Here is an 18,200-nt window from a genome sequence, read left to right on the forward strand (position 1 = left end):
TGTTGGATAAAGACCTTTTACGGTCTAATTTTTTCTGTATCTCAAAGCATCCGATGGAGTTATCTCTGTGACTCATAGTATCCTTTAAATCAAACACGTTGCTTTGAATACTGATTTAGTTGAATTACACTTCTAGATAATGTTGAGGATCTTCCCTGTGGATGATAATTTCCCTTTCCTCAATTTCGATTTCTGTTTTTAATCTTACACCAATGGTACAATTTTTTGTCATTTATACCAAAAAACGCATTTTTCATTATTTTCAAAAACGCATTCATCTAATGCGTAAACTCAATGAATATGATAAGATTATAGTCTAATTAGGTTAGTGGAATAAGGAAACCAATTAACTGTGCCCCGAGTCTTTGCTAATTGGATTGGGAAAATTCAGCTTATTTTGTTCTAATGTTCAACAGCCCACTGGTCCATTAGGGCAAACCGAGGCGTTCCCAATCATTTTTTAACTCAACGGGGTACCAAAATAAGGGATTCACCTCCGTCAGTTGAGTGTTAGTGCTGATAATATTGATCGGGTTATGTCTGAGATAGCTGGACCAATGGGGGCGGACATGAACAGCGAGGCCAACGCCAACCCATGGCATATTGACCATTGCTACCAGGTTAGATCTATAAATAAACCCCCATTAACCCTCCCCGACCCCACGATAGACTCCCTGATCACCCCCCCTTGACTACTTGTTCACGGCATCCACTCTTACTCAACCTATAATTTCTAAAGGCGCCTTTGGTGCCAACATGAAATAAAATTTAGGAGAGAAAGCTAGCCAAAAATTCAATTTTTGGTCAAAACCTTCCAAAAACGGTCCTAAAATGGCTTTTTTTCTTAATTTTTTGCCTGCGGTGCAGAAAAGTTTGGCAAATGTCTTTAGTGCTTTAAGAGAGCTCGAAAAATCCTTTTCGTTGACTTAAAAAAAGGTCAATGTTTTTTCCATTTTTAACCGTCCCCTTCAAATCTGAGGAGCAATAATCTCACAAAACTATATAGACGAATAAGATTTTTAGGATTTAAGATTTTCTCGAAGGGGAGGGGGTTTCATATACTTTTTTGGCCGTCGAAATTATTTTTTCGATTGCTCCCAGAAAACTGAACACTATAAAAACCCTATTTTGATTTTAAAAATTTAGGACGCCAATTTTTAGCACATTTTCGGAAGTTTTGACCAAAAATTGCATTTTATCGGCGCGCGCTCTTTTCAAAATTAGCATATATTGGCGCCCAAGGATAACCCTTTGGTTGCTGAGGGGGACAAATTGTCTAAAGGTTCTTGATTCTTGAATAGCATTAGTTATTAGAGCAAAGGTGAACACTTCTGTGTAGGGTTGTTTGTTAGTTGAGTGTTTATAATTTAAATGGGAGCTAGAGAAATGATTTGTCTGCATGTTCGCAAAAAAGTATCCCCTGAGAGATTGCTAGCCTTGAAAGAATTAGCACAGTCTAGCTTATCTGTTTCCCAACGCGCATGCAGGAATCAAGGTATCAGTCTCTTGATATAGTTCACTATTCTTGCCCAAAATCTGACAAACGAAACGAGTGTATACAAACCATGCATTTTCATATCCTGTTTCACTGACACTAAAAGCACCTCCTTACAGAGTGTTGGTCCACCTGTCCCGGGCACGTAGACCATCTAAGTATCTTGCATGGCTGTCAACATATGACTACAAAATGTAACTTTTTGTTACACCGATGCTTCCGGTCGGCTAGGATAGCGGTTATTGAGATATAAGAATTTGTAAACGGATAGTTTCCGAACCATCTCATCAAGTGAGATTTTGATAGATTTACAACTGCCCACAAAACGGATATCTTTGTACACATTACAGACATATCTTTTTTCGTTAGTGCACGGTCTAACTCACACTCTAACTGAACGGGAAATGAATTTTTAATCATTGAGCGCAGTGACCGAAAACATGTTTCTGGTATAATTATTTTGCATACTCTTCAGTACATGCTGCAAATCTTAATTCTGAAGATTGTTGTCAAAGACAGGAGTAAATTGTATGGTACATCTCAGGATGTTGCAATTGCCGTCAGCCCATGCGAGGAATGATCGATCGAAAAGACTATTGCCCAGTACTGTTGCATTGGTTTCTTTGATTCCGAAGTAGTTCGCGTATATTAGTTTTTTTATTACGAAAGTCACGCGCCAAAATTTCTAGCATTTGAACAAACTTAGTAGTCGCGTCCACTCCTCAATGAAGTAAAAACGCGGGTTGCGTGTTTCCAGCTTCAACAACTACAATGCAAAAAGGGCTGGTTGATATCTTTCAGTTTTGGTTTTGCTCGAGCAGGCAGTGTCATTCCTCACTGTTTCCGCCATCTCCAATACAGACTCCGATTCTAAATACCACGCGAAAGGACTCTAGCTTTGGCCCCATTTTTTTGAATGGTCCACTGCTTCTTTTGGCATATGAACATCGGTGGAAATAGTGTAGGTAGAGCGAGTTTCTCCATCTGGTTTTTCGTTTTTATTGTTACCTGACAAATTTATTCAGGTCTTTTATCACCACTCAACGTTGCATGCCAATATTGATTGGTAAAAGCAAACCCACAGCAAAAGTGGACTGATATAGCGACACTTTCAAGATTGAAAGGTTTTTTGCTGTACCTAAAACAGTGACTGCTATTCTTCTTTTAAGTCAAGTAATCATAATTTATTTTTTCAAAGAGCGTGCAGCAAACAATTTGTTTTGATACGCTTAGATATAGGCTCACACCATTGAAAAATTAGTAATCAAAAACAGCATAATCTTTTGCTAACTAACTTAAGAACCTTCACTGGCATTTTATTGAGAATTTTCAAGCGTCCAATAGCCGGTAATTTCATTGTATAGATGAAGTCGCCTGTTGGTTCGTGCGCTCTTCAGTTTCTGCGAAGATCGGATAAGCTAACTTTCTCCTCCTGTTCACTCCTCCTGTGCCAATAGTACCACTAGTGAGCGGGATGTTTCTCTGTCGCTGATTCTCAGCACCCAAGCAGTATGCAAAGCATCTGTCGTCTTCATAATTGCTTATGTTCAAGAAGAAGCATTTGTGTTTCAGAAGATTGTGTGGTAGTAGCAAGTACGACGCACCCATTTTCAAGAAATAAATAAAATTCTTATCTGAAAATTTAAAAATGAAAATTTCTCATCTAAAAGTTTTCTCCATTTTTCCATTCTGAAAAAAATTATGAGACGTTACATCGCAGTTGGAACATTCAGGGTATTGGCCTGATACAAGCATTATCATTATTTGAAATTTGAAAACGCTTTTTGTGTCTAATTTTAGGGTACACACATCTTACCAGTTTTATCTGAATGTTTTTTTTCAAAAATGACAAAAAATTGTGGCAAAAAAGAAAAACCTGATGAAAACGCTATAAAACAAAGCAAATCAATGCTGAAATTACAAAACATATCTGGTTGATTATATCAAAATGAAAATGTCAAACCTGTAGATGTTCAAATTAAGTTTACACACGTAGTATGTTTTTAAACAGAACAATCGAAATCACGATATCAATCATATTCAGATGATGTCAAAAAGTCCCGTAATAAACTACCACTGGAAAAAACTGAACATTTTTGAAGAATAAACTGCATCGAGCCCAACTGTTCCACCACTTTCTTCGAAAATAAAAAAACCTTGTAATTTCTGCTAACGAATTAGTTACGCCAAATAATTTGCCTCAGCTCAAATAAAAAAGCGTTCGGCGTTACAATATTTTGCCATTGTCGCGTTCAGTGTAATTATTAAGTCGAAAATTATAAGTCGCTCTTTATCTCAAGTCTGAAATTTAAAAAAAATCACATAAATATGTTTTTTTTATGTAAAGTCAGGATCATGACATGTTCAAAAACTCGAAAATCTCTGATGAAAAGACTGCACCGAGCACAAATGTTCACTCACTTTCTTCAAAAACCAGAACAACGAGTTCATTTAGTTCCTTCTAAGAAAATAGGATCCTAGCTACACGCAATTTTGCCATTTTTGCGTTCAGTATAACATGTAAGTGGGATTAAAGCAAAAAAAGCATTAGGATCAATTTGATTACACCATGGCAATAAACAAGCATTATCAAATCGGAAAGTAGACTTTTTTTCGGGTTAACAACTAGTTTAACAAAATCAGTTGAATCAATTGACATGCTCTTCACTATATATGCTCTTCAGCTGATATGGTCAATTTCATGAAAGTTCAAATTCAACTACTGGATGGGTCTGCAGGATAGTTTCAGTGTTGAGTTGAAACTTTTAAATTTGTTTATACAAAATCAGTTTTTTCGGCTCAACTGGTGCCTGCTGAAATATTATCGGCCTCGATTCAGCTTTGTAAGTTTTGTTCTGTTGCTAATTTAATTGTCAAGTTTCTTGCTTGGTATGCTTACCTAGAATTCATGTGCGCTAAAAACAGATATTATGAAAGTGTATGGGTTTTTCTATGATGTTTTGAGGCGCTTTGGAAATGTTTAATAGTTTTTGCAACAAATTTATTTTTCTTCTCAAACTTTTTCCTTTGATTTTCAAACAGTGGGTATTCGTAGAAAAACAGTTCCAATTCTCGTGTGCCTGCATACTCTTCTTGTATCTTTTTGCTTTACATCTTTGTCTGCAGCCTTCAAAAAAAAAGTGTGGGGGGATTTTTTGACAGTTTTTTAATCTCAAAACTAGCCTAAAAAATTTTCGTTTCAGTGAGTGAAACGGATTGAAAAAACTCCCCTTTATAAGCGGTTAGGATTGAATAATCCTATAGATAAAATTATGATCCTCGGATTAGTCAAGTTTTTGATTTTTTGTAAACTTCTCTGGAAAACTAATCTTCCAAACCTGAGGTTGTGGGTTGAATGGAGATAAAGGGTAGTAAGAAGCTCCTCTGCATTTAAATTCAATCATTTTTTCCTACACAAAAAGTTATCGTCCTCGAAAAAGTCAATTTTTTGATTTTGAGCTTTTTTCTAAAATTTATGAACTTTACCGAAAAAATTTATGAACTTTTAAAACTTAAAGCTAAAGCGATTCTCGTAAAGGTCAACTTTCTGATTTGTTGTCCAATTTTTGTTTTTTTTCTCGATAACTATCCTGCCAAATTTAATTTCAAAGGTTCAATCAACCCAACAGGTTGCTAGACATTTAGTTTTCTTATATTGCTACTCCCATTTTTTTCAGAAAAAAGGTTTATGGCTTTCAAACAAGTTTTTTACTCTTATCAAAAAATACCGTTAGGTTAAGTGTTGACTCGAGAGTCTCGATCTTGGGAATTTTCTCTAGTTTACCGGATTGACCTGCTTTTAACAGAAAAAAATTACCGATTTTGGAAAGTCAATTTTTTAACTTGTACAATTTTTGAAAAAACTTCTTGAATTTTCTCGAAAACTACCCTATCAAATTTGAGATAGTAATTTCAATTGAAAAAGGCTGGTTTGCGAAATTTTCTTGCAGAAACGTCTGCTCTATATTTTTTTAAGAGAAAAAACATCTTGAGGAAAATTCCAAAGTCTCAAAAAAAACTTCTCTCTTCTCATTTATTTTAGTTACTTTCCGAAAAAAAGTCCAAAAGAAACAAGTTGAGTTTTGGGCAAAGTCAAATTTATGAAATTACGCATTTTGCACCGCATCAGTGTAACATATTCAGAAAAAAAACTGAATACGTACTTCCAGCTTTAGCTGAGCCCTATGTGTCCTTCATCGAGACATATACAAGTTTTGGTTCAACTAGATCTTTACAACATTTTTTAATTTTTTCTACTTATGTTTCTTGCGACTTTGTTCCATCGCATGTGGTGCAAAGCTCCACTTCGCCTCTGTTGACAATTCTAATTATTTGAATCAAATGTTTTCTTCAAATTTTGATAAATTTTGTGGTTGACAATTCTGTTGACAATTCTAATTATTTGAATCAAATGTTTTCTTCAAATTTTGATAAAGTTTGTGGTTGAATTGCCGTGATCAGAAACAGTTCTGTTCAGATTGTCTCTTTTTCTGTGGATGACATTTGTATATACAGGTGGCTTTCAAATACATTTTTTAAACCACTTTTCTTTTCACATATGTTTACGTGATTAAAGCCAATTCTTACAATATGAAGCAAAAGTTTGCCGAATTTTGATGATATCTTTAATTAACTTGGGTTGTTTTTTGTTCACCCTTGTTTTTGTGGTTTATAAAAATTCGATTGCATTTTTTGCTGAGTAAATTTTATGGTGCCAATTTAAAATAACCGAACAAAATCAACTAAAGTTTAGAATTCTTTTTTGCTCAACAAATTGGAATTTAAACATTGTTTTTGAACCAAACAAACTGAACCGTTTTAACTTTCAATTTAAAATTTAAAATTTTCAAATTAAAATGAACAAAAAATGTTTACATTTCGATTAAAATGGTTCAGTTAGTTTGGTTAAAAAAAGATAGAAACAGGCTCAGTTTTAGCTATTTTTACATCCCTTGCGCCTATTCCCTCCTTAATTTTAACCTCTTTACCAAATTAATTGACCCGTTTTAAGCATGTAATTTTGAATTGTTAAAAATCCCAACAACTTTTGTTTTCAACATTTTTTTTCGAAACCAAGCAAAATCATGCTTCAAAAAAGAATATAACTAATCAGGGGCGGGTTTAGGGCGGGGGGGGGGGGGGTGTTGGACGTTTCCCCTCAGGGATTCGACCCCCTGCCGACCCAAAGGGTCCCCCCTTTGGTACCTTTTAAGAAATTCATTTTTGGTCAACCGTCCCTGAATTTTTTCTAAAGTCGCCTTCGGCGCCAAAATATACTAATTTTGAGGGGTGAGCGCTCGCCGAAAAAACGCAATTTTTGTTTTCTGGTCAAAATTTTCCAAAAAGTTCCTAAAAACGCTTTTTTTGGACTTTTTTTAAAAACTTTGCCCGCAACGCAGAAAATTTGCCCAAAATAGGGATTAAACCGTACTTAGGGAGAGCTCGAAAAGTCAATTCGGTCGACCTATAAAAAAAGGTCGACAAAATTTTCGAAATTTTTTTGAAAATCCGATCCCCTCTCGAGAAAATCCTAGATCCGCCCCTGTAACTACTTGGGCATTTTTCATTGCAAAAGTTTTTTTTTTAGTTTACACCTGTAGGATGAAATTCATACATCATTCTCTACACATGTAACCATTCGTAGTATAATTTCCTTGGTTTTCTTTTGCTTTTTTGTTTAAAAAATTCATTTCAGCCTGAATGGTTTCCGTTTTTTATCAGCTAAGTTATTTTATTTTATTTTGCTTCAAAAGCAAAGAGTGTTTGGTTGTTTGAAAAATTCAGCTCGTTCCAGTTCCATTTTTTTGAAATTTTAAAACTTAGTTAATCAAAATTTGCTTATGACATAAATTTCTTATGGCATTTTTTGTTGACAGACATGCCATGCCCAATTTTTGGTCCAGGCATGTACCAGACCTGCCGAGGCCTTGAACTGACATGTACCAGACATGAACCACACCTGAACTGACATGTACCAGACACGGATCCAATCTGATGTGACATGTGCCAGACTGGGATCCCACATGAACTGACATGGGGGGTTCAGTTGGTGAGAGGGGTAGTTCAGGTGGTGTGGGGTGTAGTGCTGGTTCATGTTTAGGAGGATGTGGTGGTTCACGTGTGGGGGGTTGTGGTGGTGGCTCAGTTGGGATGGTGGTGTGGTGGCTCAGGTTGTCAGGTGTGGGGGGGGGGGTGGGGGTTTGGTTTTTTGGCAAAGGAGCAAACAATGCGGATGTGAGGGGTTGTAAGAGGGCAAAAGGACAAAGAGGTAAACGTTAGGGAGGGGGAGTTTAACAGACTCGTTTTGCAATCTCAAAAAAACTTAAGAAAATTGGGAAAACTTATCGAAGTAAAGTACCTTTTTCGATTTCCTCTAGAATTGGTTTCCATTGCAGTTTTTAGATTCATAGTTCACAGCTGAACAGTTTCGCAAATATAATCTGAAAAACAAAAAACGAGTCTTCTCCCAGTTTTGTCGGCGATTAATCAGATATTCGAGTGAAAATTTGAGAAACTGAGGATAAAATCCAAATGGAGAGAAAAAGGCTAATTTAGCAAGCAATCGCTGCTATTGAGTTTGTTTACAAATAATCTTTCTTTTGAAGGTGACTGTAAGCAAAGTTTGTAGCACGCTCAAATTTGCTCGTTGATTATACACTGATGTCTTTTAATGGGGCCTAAGAAATAAGACGATAAGCAAATTAGACGGATGGTACAAAAACGAAATTAGACGGAATTTATTGTTTACATATCTGGCATTTTAGACGAAAGGGAAAGGGCCAACAAAAATTTTTCTTAAGAGCCAAGTTTCACAAATACAAAAAGGACATAAAATGTCAATACCTATCAAAACAATTAGTTTAAATGAACATAAAATGTCAAATCTGAATATTACAGGAGAATTTTGAATTGAATAAATTATGCATGATTGACTTTTAAAGTTTTTGGCCACCGAAATTGAACTGTTGTCTAAAAACAATTTTATTTTTTTTAACGCAATTTGTGTGCAAACAAAGCTAATATCTCTCAGTCTCGTCTATTTTCTAACAATTGCAGTTTTGCAAAACCGTCTAATTTCCTTTTAAGTACCTCCGTCTAATTTGCTTATCGTCTAATTTCTCAACCCCCCTTTTTAATACTCTTCTATGTAATATAATGTCTGTACTGCTTTGAGCCATGCACGGCTAAAGTATGTTCAGGTTTGAGGTATGTGCGGTTAAAGTACTCTCATCTTTGAGGTATGTTTGGTTAATGTATGTTCAGGTCTAACCAGGTTTCATCTCTGTCCACCCGCATCCAGTTTGAAGCGTTAATAATCGATTATAATATGATTTTAGTACCAATCTTACAAAAATTGAGAAAAAATCATTTAAAACAATTAATAAACGATTATATTATCTCTTTTTGAAATCAAATATAATCAATTTTAATATATTATAATCGATTATTTTTGTCCAAATTTTTAATTCATTTGTTTTGCAGAAAAAATCCATTATAATCTTGCGCCTGAATTGTTTATATTTCACGCTTCTCGTAAACGTTGGTTTATGTAAATACTGGGTGAAAAATGTTTTAACAGTTTTCGAAATAATTCAAATTTAAAACATTTTTTTTTCATTTCTTCTTGGTTATAGTTGTTTCATGATGCACTATTAAAGTCTTTTTCACCACCAAAATATCAGCACACTGCTTTATTTTCATGATTTTTGTAGAATAATTATGTTCTACCGCCGGATCATTTCAACTAATATGAAACCATATGAGATCTCTCTGAAACTTCTGTTTCGTGGTAAAATTTGAGTTCAGATGAACCAAAGAAAAACAAAACATTTCACTTTTAGAGATTTTTGACAGAAAAAGGATTATAATCTATAATAATAGATTATAATAGAATATTAGAGCTTATAGGAGATTTTAAGAGATTGTAAGAGATTTTCGGAAAAGTTTTATTCAAGTTTAATTATAATGTAATATAATCAATTTTTTTTCTCTTTTTATTGAGTGCGGGCATCTTTAAAACATAACTGTACAGGTCTGGTTCAAACTAAAAAACAGAGCTAGGATGTGCTCATATGAAATTGAAATAGAAGTTTGGTACGGGCTCCTAATTACTCATAAAACACAGAAAAAAAACTACAGAAAAAGTTACGATTCTAATTGTGCGCAAATACAACTCTGTTTGGAATTGTATAAGTTAATTGCAGAGCAGCCGGCTTTTCTAAAGCTGAATTTTTCTCGTTTTATCTCTTGAGAAATATTATCAAACAAAAAAGCAACAAATTGGATACTTGTGGTCAAAAACATGGTTATTGCTTTCAGAATTTATATTCCGACCATTTGAAAAATGGTCAAGATATTTGTATACGGGTCTGTTTTACTTTTTCTTTTTTTTCTTTTTTTTTGTTATCCACGCAAAGTCTGATCTCACAAATAATCATCAGATTGAATCCAGTGATATACTTTACTAAGAACTTTTTAGTCGAGGTTCGAACGACGTTGACAATTTTCACATGGTTTTCCTATTATCGAAAAAAAACAGCTTGAAAACGTTTGATTTTTAGACTAAATTCGAGCGAGTAACGCGTTCGAGTAACGGCCGTCATATAAAAATCAGACATTAAGGCTCAAAAAATGGATTTTCCCAAACGGAAAACAAGATTATTAACTTTTTTAGTGCTTCCTTTGCCTTAGTAAGCTTCTAAAAAATTGAAAAATTATTGCGAAAAAAAAATAGAAATTTGTTTTTTCGTTTTTTTTTAAATTTTTGTTAGATAAATTTTTTGTCTGTTTGTAATTTTTTGAAGCCAATTTTTCGCAATTATGCCTAATTGGTTAAATTTTAACGCGTTTTTGTAGCTCTCTCATCACACTAAGGACAAAAAACGACCCTAATATTTTCTGGAATATGGGCGGAACATTCTGTGCTACTTGTTTTTAACGAGTTTTAACTGTGTTTTAAAATCTTGGTAAAGTTAACACTTTTTGTCCAAAAACAACGAAACAATTGCGAAACTTTAAAAATAAATTTTATAATTTCACTGTTTCTCTGGAAACCGAGGACGTTTTCCAAAATACCTCCGCCAGAGTTTTCTCGTCTTTTTCATTTTCGTTTTGGGTTCACCGCAAATCCAAGGTTGATCAGCGCACATAACGTTCTTCTTGAACCAAGCGAACGTTATAAAGTCCTCTGGGTTCTCGTAGGGTATTTTTGGCGTCCATTGATACCCAACTTTGAGAATATATGGTAACCCTGGTCGCTCTGGCTGGAAACTGGTAAAATGATCGGAAACCGTGAGTTTTCCCTTCCCGAATCCCAATTCCATGATTATATTTGCTTTACATTTCGGCGAGTAATGGGCCATAATGTAGTTCAATGCTTTCCCATCAGTGTAATCCGTTATTCGCTCATAGTAATCTCTCGGTGTCCATAAATTTAGGCCATAACCAAACACGAAATAATGATAGTCGTGACTCGCGCAAAAGCCATCACGATAAGCAAACAAGTTATGATCACGCAAAACCGGACCTAGCAATTTTTGACACTCATGACAGGCGCTTAGTTTGATCATTCTAAAGGCTTCTATTGAGGGTTCTAATGTCTGGATATTATTTCGGCCTCGAATTTCCACTGCCCTGTCGCGTGAGCTGGAATAAGACACAAACGCATGTGAACAATAATAATTAGTATTTAGTCGGCAACTCTTCCATATGGCATTACGAGGAATTTTAACAGGAATGATAAACATTAAGGACGTCCAGTTTGACTCGACCGAAGAGTTCACAACAATATCGTTGGTATGTGAACCTGTTATAAAAAATAATAAATAACAAACTCTGAAAATTGTACTGTGAATAAATGACATGCGCATCACTGCCAAAGTATTCCAACTCAACCGAAGACAAAATATGACCTCAACTGGAAATAAATAGTGCTGTTTATGCAAACATCGCACCATCTCGACAAATTGATTCAAATATTAATTCGTTTTGATTAATACAATATTCAAACAGAGTGTGAATTTTTTCAAAAAAAACGACGACAGCCTAGGTAGCAGGGCCAGTGATTGCCTTGTACCTTCAAAAGAATTTCAAAAAGCGTCTGGCTCAAATCTTAAAAAATAAAATTAACAGTCACGCCGGTGAAAATCAAATAAAACTCGTACCATGAAACAAATTGGCGCCGGAAATTTCAAATTTATGATTTCTGTCAAAGATATGATTTTACTCATAGTTAAGATTGTTGTTAAGGAATGATTGTTTTACGGCTAACAGTATTAATTTTGAGATATTCATTTCAAAATCATTGTTCAATGAATTTTAAAAAATTATTATGATAATAGTTATTCCATCATTTGTAAGAAACAAAATCGAAACTCTGAGCTTTTGAATGAAAGAATTGAACTGCCATTATGAGGACAAACTGTGCACAGGATAGGTGCACAATTTTTTGTCTGTTTCTTCCTGGATTCGTGGAGAAAAATCTTAAACATGCTCAAAAATGTGAGTGGTTTCCACTTAAAAAGTTTCTGCAGGTTCTGCATTCAAATACTTGTAACGTTAAATTTGTCGGCACATTTGTTCTGGGGCGGATTCTGCAACAAGCAACTTCAGCTAGTTGTTCTGGATTCCGCAAAATGTAAGTGGAATCCGCAAATGTCCGCGGATTCCGCAAATTGCTAGCGGATTCCGCATATTTCTTTATTACTGAACTTGCATACTAACAATTAAAAGTAGAGTTGGAATTAGTATTGCGAAATTTAAAAGCGAGGACTTAACCGTTGTCAGTAGAACCCACGAAAAAATTTTAAAACATTGCTTAACTAAATATGTTGGTGTCAACTTTTAGTATTGATCACTAAATAAACTTCCTTAATTATTGAGGGAGTTTCTTTCTTCATATTTTTGGGATCGTTGGAAACACGTTCGTTGAAAACAATCGTTGAGATTGTTGGAAACAAAAAATTAGGATCAAAAATTGGCGTAATTTGGCAGGAATTGAGATCAAAGATTGTTTTTTTGACGGGATTTGAGATCGAAGATGGGTGTTCAACAGGATTTGAGATCGAAGTTGGATGTTTGACAGTAATTGAGATCGAAGTTTGGGACTGATCAAATTAGCAGTAATTGAGATTCAATTTGTTGTTGCCACTTGGTGAATTAAAAAAAAAATTTAAAACGCTACTACAGGTGTAACTGGAATCCGCAAACAAAAAATAGAAGTCAGCTCAATAATGAATTAGATCTGTTGGTCATTAGGCAGGCAAAATTGATCAAAAGACTCAAAAATGGCATTAATTATTGTCCAGATAACCTTTCTCAAAAATAAATTATTTTTTCTGTATTGTCTGATTTATATGCCCTTGGCGAGAACAGTTATTTCAGAGTTTTCAACCAAAAAAAATTGGCAGCACTAAAAAAAATTGCCAAAATTTGGAAGTTTGTGTTTTCATCTTGTCGTTTGATTAACTATTTAAAATTGAGTCGGTCTCATTGCTCATTATAAACAAGACCGTTAAAATCTCAGAGGCTTAATGTTTTGAGTGACCAAGGTCGTTTTTGCTTGCTTTCGATTACGAACACAGCAAAGTAATTCTAAGAATAAGAAAAAAATCTGTCAATTTTCTTTATAGAATAATCACTTCGAAAATTAATTCAAATAATCGCTTCAAAATCAATTTATAAAAACAAAATCAAAGTTCTGAGCACTTCGAAAAAAAATTGAGTTGTAACTTCAAAAAAACTATTTGAAGATACGAGGCTTAGTCATATAATGAGCGAGCAAGTTTATTATTTTGCCAAATCCATCGGACAATTTTCGATGAATCCGCTCAACTTATGGACAGTTTTCCGACGATTCTTTACTCGTCCTTGTTTTTTTTTTGTTTTTTTAGTGAGATCAGTGGAAAAGGCGGATTTTCTATCTCAAAAGGCTCAATGCACTGTTGTTTTTGAATTAGCATTTTTGGGTGGCAAAACTGAACTTTTTTCCGAATAAAATTTCAAAATTGTTTTAAAAAGTTTAGATTTTTTTTTAAAATCAGATCGAACAATGTATTTGAAAAAAGTCACAATAAATGAATCACAAAAATGCATCAATTGCGTCAAGTTTTTCATCTAATTTGAAGCATCATCTCAACAAAATGAAAAGCAAAAAATTATTATCTTAATGAAAAAATGTTTAAATTATGCATTCTAGTTCTCAAATTTAATACATGCACTACTCGAATAATTCTAAGAACTGCCACCTATTGCAACAGATTACCTATTAATGCTTTGCAGGTACAAAATTTTTGTATTTAGATACCAAATCAAGGAATAACTATCATTCGAAATTTACATACTTCAAAGCAATGATTCTCCTTCAAAAATGAAAAAAAAAAAATCCAAAATTAGCAAACTAATGAGTTGGATCTGTTAGCCATTGAAAAACTGGTTAATTAATTCAAAAGTTACCTTAGTTTTTTTTTTCAAAATAACTTTTCTCAAAAACAAATTATTTCTTCTGTATTGTCTATTTTATATGCCCTTGTTAAGAAAAATCGTTTCAAAGTTTTCAACCAAAAAATAAGCAGCACTAAAAATGTTTGCCAAAGTTTGAAAGTTTGATATTTTCATCTTATCGTTTGAATAGCATATTTACAGTTGAATCGGTCTCATTGCTCATTGTACGCAAGATCGCTAAAATCTCGGAGACTTGATGTTTTCTGTAACCAAGGTCTTTTCACCTTCTTTCGGTTACGAACACAACCAAATAATTCTAAGAATAAGAAAATCATTAACAATATTCTTTTTCCTGGTTTAAGGAAAAATGCTAGTCACACACTTCCCATATACGAAAAAATACTTATCATACACCCATCATGGACTTTTTTGTACTTATGGAATTGTATGATCGGCATTTTTGGCCGATCGGGTGTCCAATTTTGGTTACATCAGTAGTTGTATGAATTGACCCGTGGTATCCCTCATCAATATTTACATTGTATAAATGTATAGTGTATATATTGTGTATACTGATTTGAATTAAGAGCGTTCTTGAAGTTATATAATTATAATTCACGATGAATCTTTTGACTTCTGAAATAATAATGAGCTTTGGTTATAGGAGATTCTGATGTACCAGGCACTGCATGGACGCCAGAAGGGAACGGACAGGAGGGTGGGGAGTAGCTGCAACCCCCGATATGCGGCTGTATGGGACGTGCTCAAACTCATCTTCCTCTCTGCTACTTGCACGTGTTTGGTCCAGTATGTCTCTCTAGTTTTGACCAGTGCCATTCTCTGCTACAGTACACAGGTGGGCTCCTGTGAACAATCTCCACCCTTATCAGACCATGTGAACAACCTCCCTTCTTATTAGACCAATTGGTCTAAGAATATTGTGAACAAAAAGTGAAAAATTCTCCCCCTAGAATTAAATGACAAATTCAAGCCATAAGGCCTGCATGTAATATGATCAAATCTGATCAGACTGACTAAAAACTATTACTTCTAACCAAGGTGAACTATCTTCCCTCAAATTGATTAGAGGGAGATTGTTCACTTGGTCCCACAGGTGGGCTGCTAAAACATCTACCATCAAACTCCCCGCCCCTCCCGCCCCCATCCTGCATTGTATTCTAAGCAACAGACTCCCGCTCAAAAAGACAAATCCGATGGTTTTATTGTAAAATTTCAGCAACCAGTCTTCGTGCAGTTCAATTCTTAATTCTATTGTTGTCCAGCCTGAGTATCTGACCACTGTTTCTATGGCTCGAATCTGTAGTTGCATGAATCCATTGCTGCACAAATATTTTGCTGTGATGTCAAGGGCCTTCAAGAAGAAATTTCGAAAAGAGCAAGAGCAGAATCATTTGAAAACTTTGATTTGCATTTCGACCAGAAAATCTGGTATGAATTTTTCAATATATTTAAAAAAAAAACTTTTTTTGAATTTATTCAAACTCAATTCTCCGCTTGGGTAGAGGATGACTTAAGACGGAGAGGTCACTCTGAATCTGGTTTTTCAGAATCTTCGTCTATCAACCTAAGAAATGTCTTAGGGTAAAAAAATGTAGATCATTTTTTTTGTTTTTCAATTTTTTCTGCGACAGTTACTGCAGTCGGAGCATTCTGTTAGTCTGTTATGCATTATGATTCAATGCATTTCACACTTTATTAAGAGTTGTTTACTTGTTGTTGCCTCATCGTTTCCAAACAAGAAAGCATGGATCGTGGTCGGTCTCGAAACCTCTTTCGATCATAATCGCTGATCGCCGTTTTCTAACCATTGAGCTTTTTGTGTTTAGGGTCGGTCGCAACACCACGACTACGAGTCCACCTCTTCTTCCTCGTTGTCTTCAATGTCGTCTTCGATGGGAGAAGGGCTTAGCGGGTGGGAGTTGGGGAGAGAGGAGGAAGATAAAGAAGATATTATCCAGGGACAGGGAAACGACGCTCTTTTTCAACATCTATATCGTTTTTATAATTAATTTCACATTTAAAATGCTTTAAGAACTTGCAGCTTTGATTTAGGGGTGGGGGGAGGGGGGACGGGCGGACGCCTCCCTACAGGGATTCGACCCCTTGCCAACCCAAAGGGTCCCCCATTGTACTATTTTGAGATATTGTTTTTTGGCTGACTGACCTTAAAATTTTTCTAAAGGCGCCTTCGCGGTTTTTTTTTGGTCAAAATTTTCCAAAAAGTGCCTAAAAAGTGCTTTTTTGGCCCGTTTTTTGAAAAATTTTACCTGTGGCAAAGAAAATTTAGTCAAAAAAATAAGGTCTTTATAAGAAATTAGGAGAGAGGGGAGGAAAACCCCCTCGAGAAAATCCTAGATCCGCCTCTGCTCCCAACTATAGGTTTTCGAGCTAAACTATCAGTTAAATGTTCATAATTAGCAAAAAAAAATTGGGAGGGAGGGGAAAAAGAGCGTTGGGAAGGCCGTGTAGGGTTGTTGCCGGGTGGATCAGATTGGACTGCTGGTGGAGTACGAGATGCTGTCCAGCCTCATCACAGCCATCTTCTCCTGGCTCATCGACTGTCTCAACGAAGTCTGTGTCGTCAACAAATACGGCAAGTATCCCCCTCATTATCCCCAGCTTGCAACTTTTAAGGGCCTGTGCCTGCGTGCGCGTGTGTGCGTGTGCGTGTGTGTGCGTGGAATGGGGGGGTGTGGTTGTTACTTTATGGCAGCAGAACCGAATACCCAAAAATATTTGGAAGCCAGTGACAGAATTCATAAATAAGAATCACAAGTATTCAAAAATGTGAAAGAAGCGACCATTAAAATTAGTCAGTTCATTGTACAGTCTATTTGGGTAAAATTTTTAGCCCTTCGTCCGTGAAACTGCCCAATCGAAAGTTTAATTTAGCTATGGTTACTTTTTGTGGAAAACGGCGTTTGCTTATATACTGAGAATTAAGGTGTTCATCAATAATAGTGTTACTATCCCCCCCCCCCATTTGAGTGGCGAGGGAGGATTAGGCTTAACTCGGTCCAATATTTGAGGTAATTCTTTCATTAAAACTTACACCATAGTTATAATTATATACTATTTGGTCTTAAATTGCTTAATTGTGTTCACGCATTGCTCGATTGTACATAATTAGCTTCATGTTCCATTTCAGGCATGTTTCTGGTCTCTATGTTGAAAAGTATTCCCTCTTTCCTTACCATTAGAGTGGGGGTGGTCCTTCACCTCCCCTGTGTGTTCAACGGACCCCCCTCCCTCGGGGGCATCCCGTTCCAGCCGATGGCCATCCTTTTGCCGACTGTACTTCGCAGATGGTGCGTCACATCGCAGACTCAAGACTTTGCAATCTCAGCCCACACACTCAAAATTTGAAGTCTTATCTGGGTCTTTTCAATTTACAGTCCTCCTCTTGAAATAATTTTTGTACTAAAAAATTCATTGAGCTTCATTGTCTCAATTTGATTGACGTTGCATCCAACCACATTGCGCTCATATATGTGTAAGTTAGTTAAGGCGTGTACCCTTTCTCCCGAGCCTTCCGAACCTCCCGAATACTCCGATTATCTCGAACCTTCTCCCTTCCGATGCGATTAAAGAATTAGATACCAGCGTGTTAGACAAAACAGAAATTTAAAGATACAACAGGCTGATACACTCTGCATTTGAAACGTTGTTCCACCGATAATGTTGATAAATCCCTTTTCTTTGAAATCCGCTTTGAAAACCTGAGCTGCGCATGTTTTTTCTTGCTCAAACTTATGTGGAATTTGCAGTAGTATGAGGAATTTAATAAAACATCTGGAATCAACGGATAAACTGTGGAATCCAGTGAAAAAAGAGAACAAAAAGACTGACGACCGTATGAAAGCGGCGCCCTGAATGTTGCGATTGCCCTTTAATGTCCATATAAAAGTGTTCGATTTGAAAAAGTGATCACGTTTTCAAAAAACAGATATTTTGAATTTCTTTTTAAAGAACCTACCCACACGCTACTTAAACACAAAATGATATTTTCAGCATTAAGTTTGTAACAAGACTGCTCGTATATCAGAACAAAACCCAGAACGTTCCGACTGTGCCTCTTTTCATATCGAATAGTTTTTGGGAAAAGAAAATAGTGAAAACCTATAAATTTGGACAATATCAAAATGTGAAATATTGAGTCGTACGAAATTAATACGATCGATTTGATTAGCTAGCCTCAATTCAATCAGTCACGATTTTGTTGTGTGGGATAATTCGCCGCGCA

At 35.5% G+C, this 18,200-nt stretch overlaps 1 protein-coding gene across 1 annotated transcript; it reads left to right on the forward strand.

Moving 5' to 3' along the window:
• Positions 1-230: 230 nt before the first annotated feature.
• LOC134856026 (uncharacterized) lies at positions 231-17,351 on the forward strand. Its single transcript, XM_063872399.1, has 5 exons — positions 231-620; positions 14,601-14,792; positions 15,784-15,919; positions 16,425-16,550; positions 17,106-17,351. The coding sequence occupies exons 1-5, from the start codon at positions 537-539 to the stop codon at positions 17,321-17,323; spliced, it is 756 nt and encodes a 251-aa protein (XP_063728469.1). The 5' UTR covers positions 231-536; the 3' UTR covers positions 17,324-17,351.
• The last annotated feature ends 849 nt before the right edge of the window (positions 17,352-18,200 follow it).

This window comes from Symsagittifera roscoffensis, chromosome 1, assembly GCF_963678635.1.
Source record: "Symsagittifera roscoffensis chromosome 1, txSymRosc1.1, whole genome shotgun sequence".
Classification (NCBI taxonomy): domain Eukaryota; kingdom Metazoa; phylum Xenacoelomorpha; order Acoela; family Convolutidae; genus Symsagittifera; species Symsagittifera roscoffensis.

Bases quoted from the DNA above. Each gene is read 5' to 3' on its own strand.
- LOC134856026 (XM_063872399.1), top strand. From the start codon at position 537: ATGTCTGAGATAGCTGGACCAATGGGGGCGGACATGAACAGCGAGGCC. The intron at 15,920-16,424 runs AGGGAAACGACG...GGAAGGCCGTGT, and splicing joins AGAAGATATTATCCAGGGAC to AGGGTTGTTGCCGGGTGGAT. The intron at 16,551-17,105 runs GCAAGTATCCCC...GTTCCATTTCAG, and splicing joins CTGTGTCGTCAACAAATACG to GCATGTTTCTGGTCTCTATG.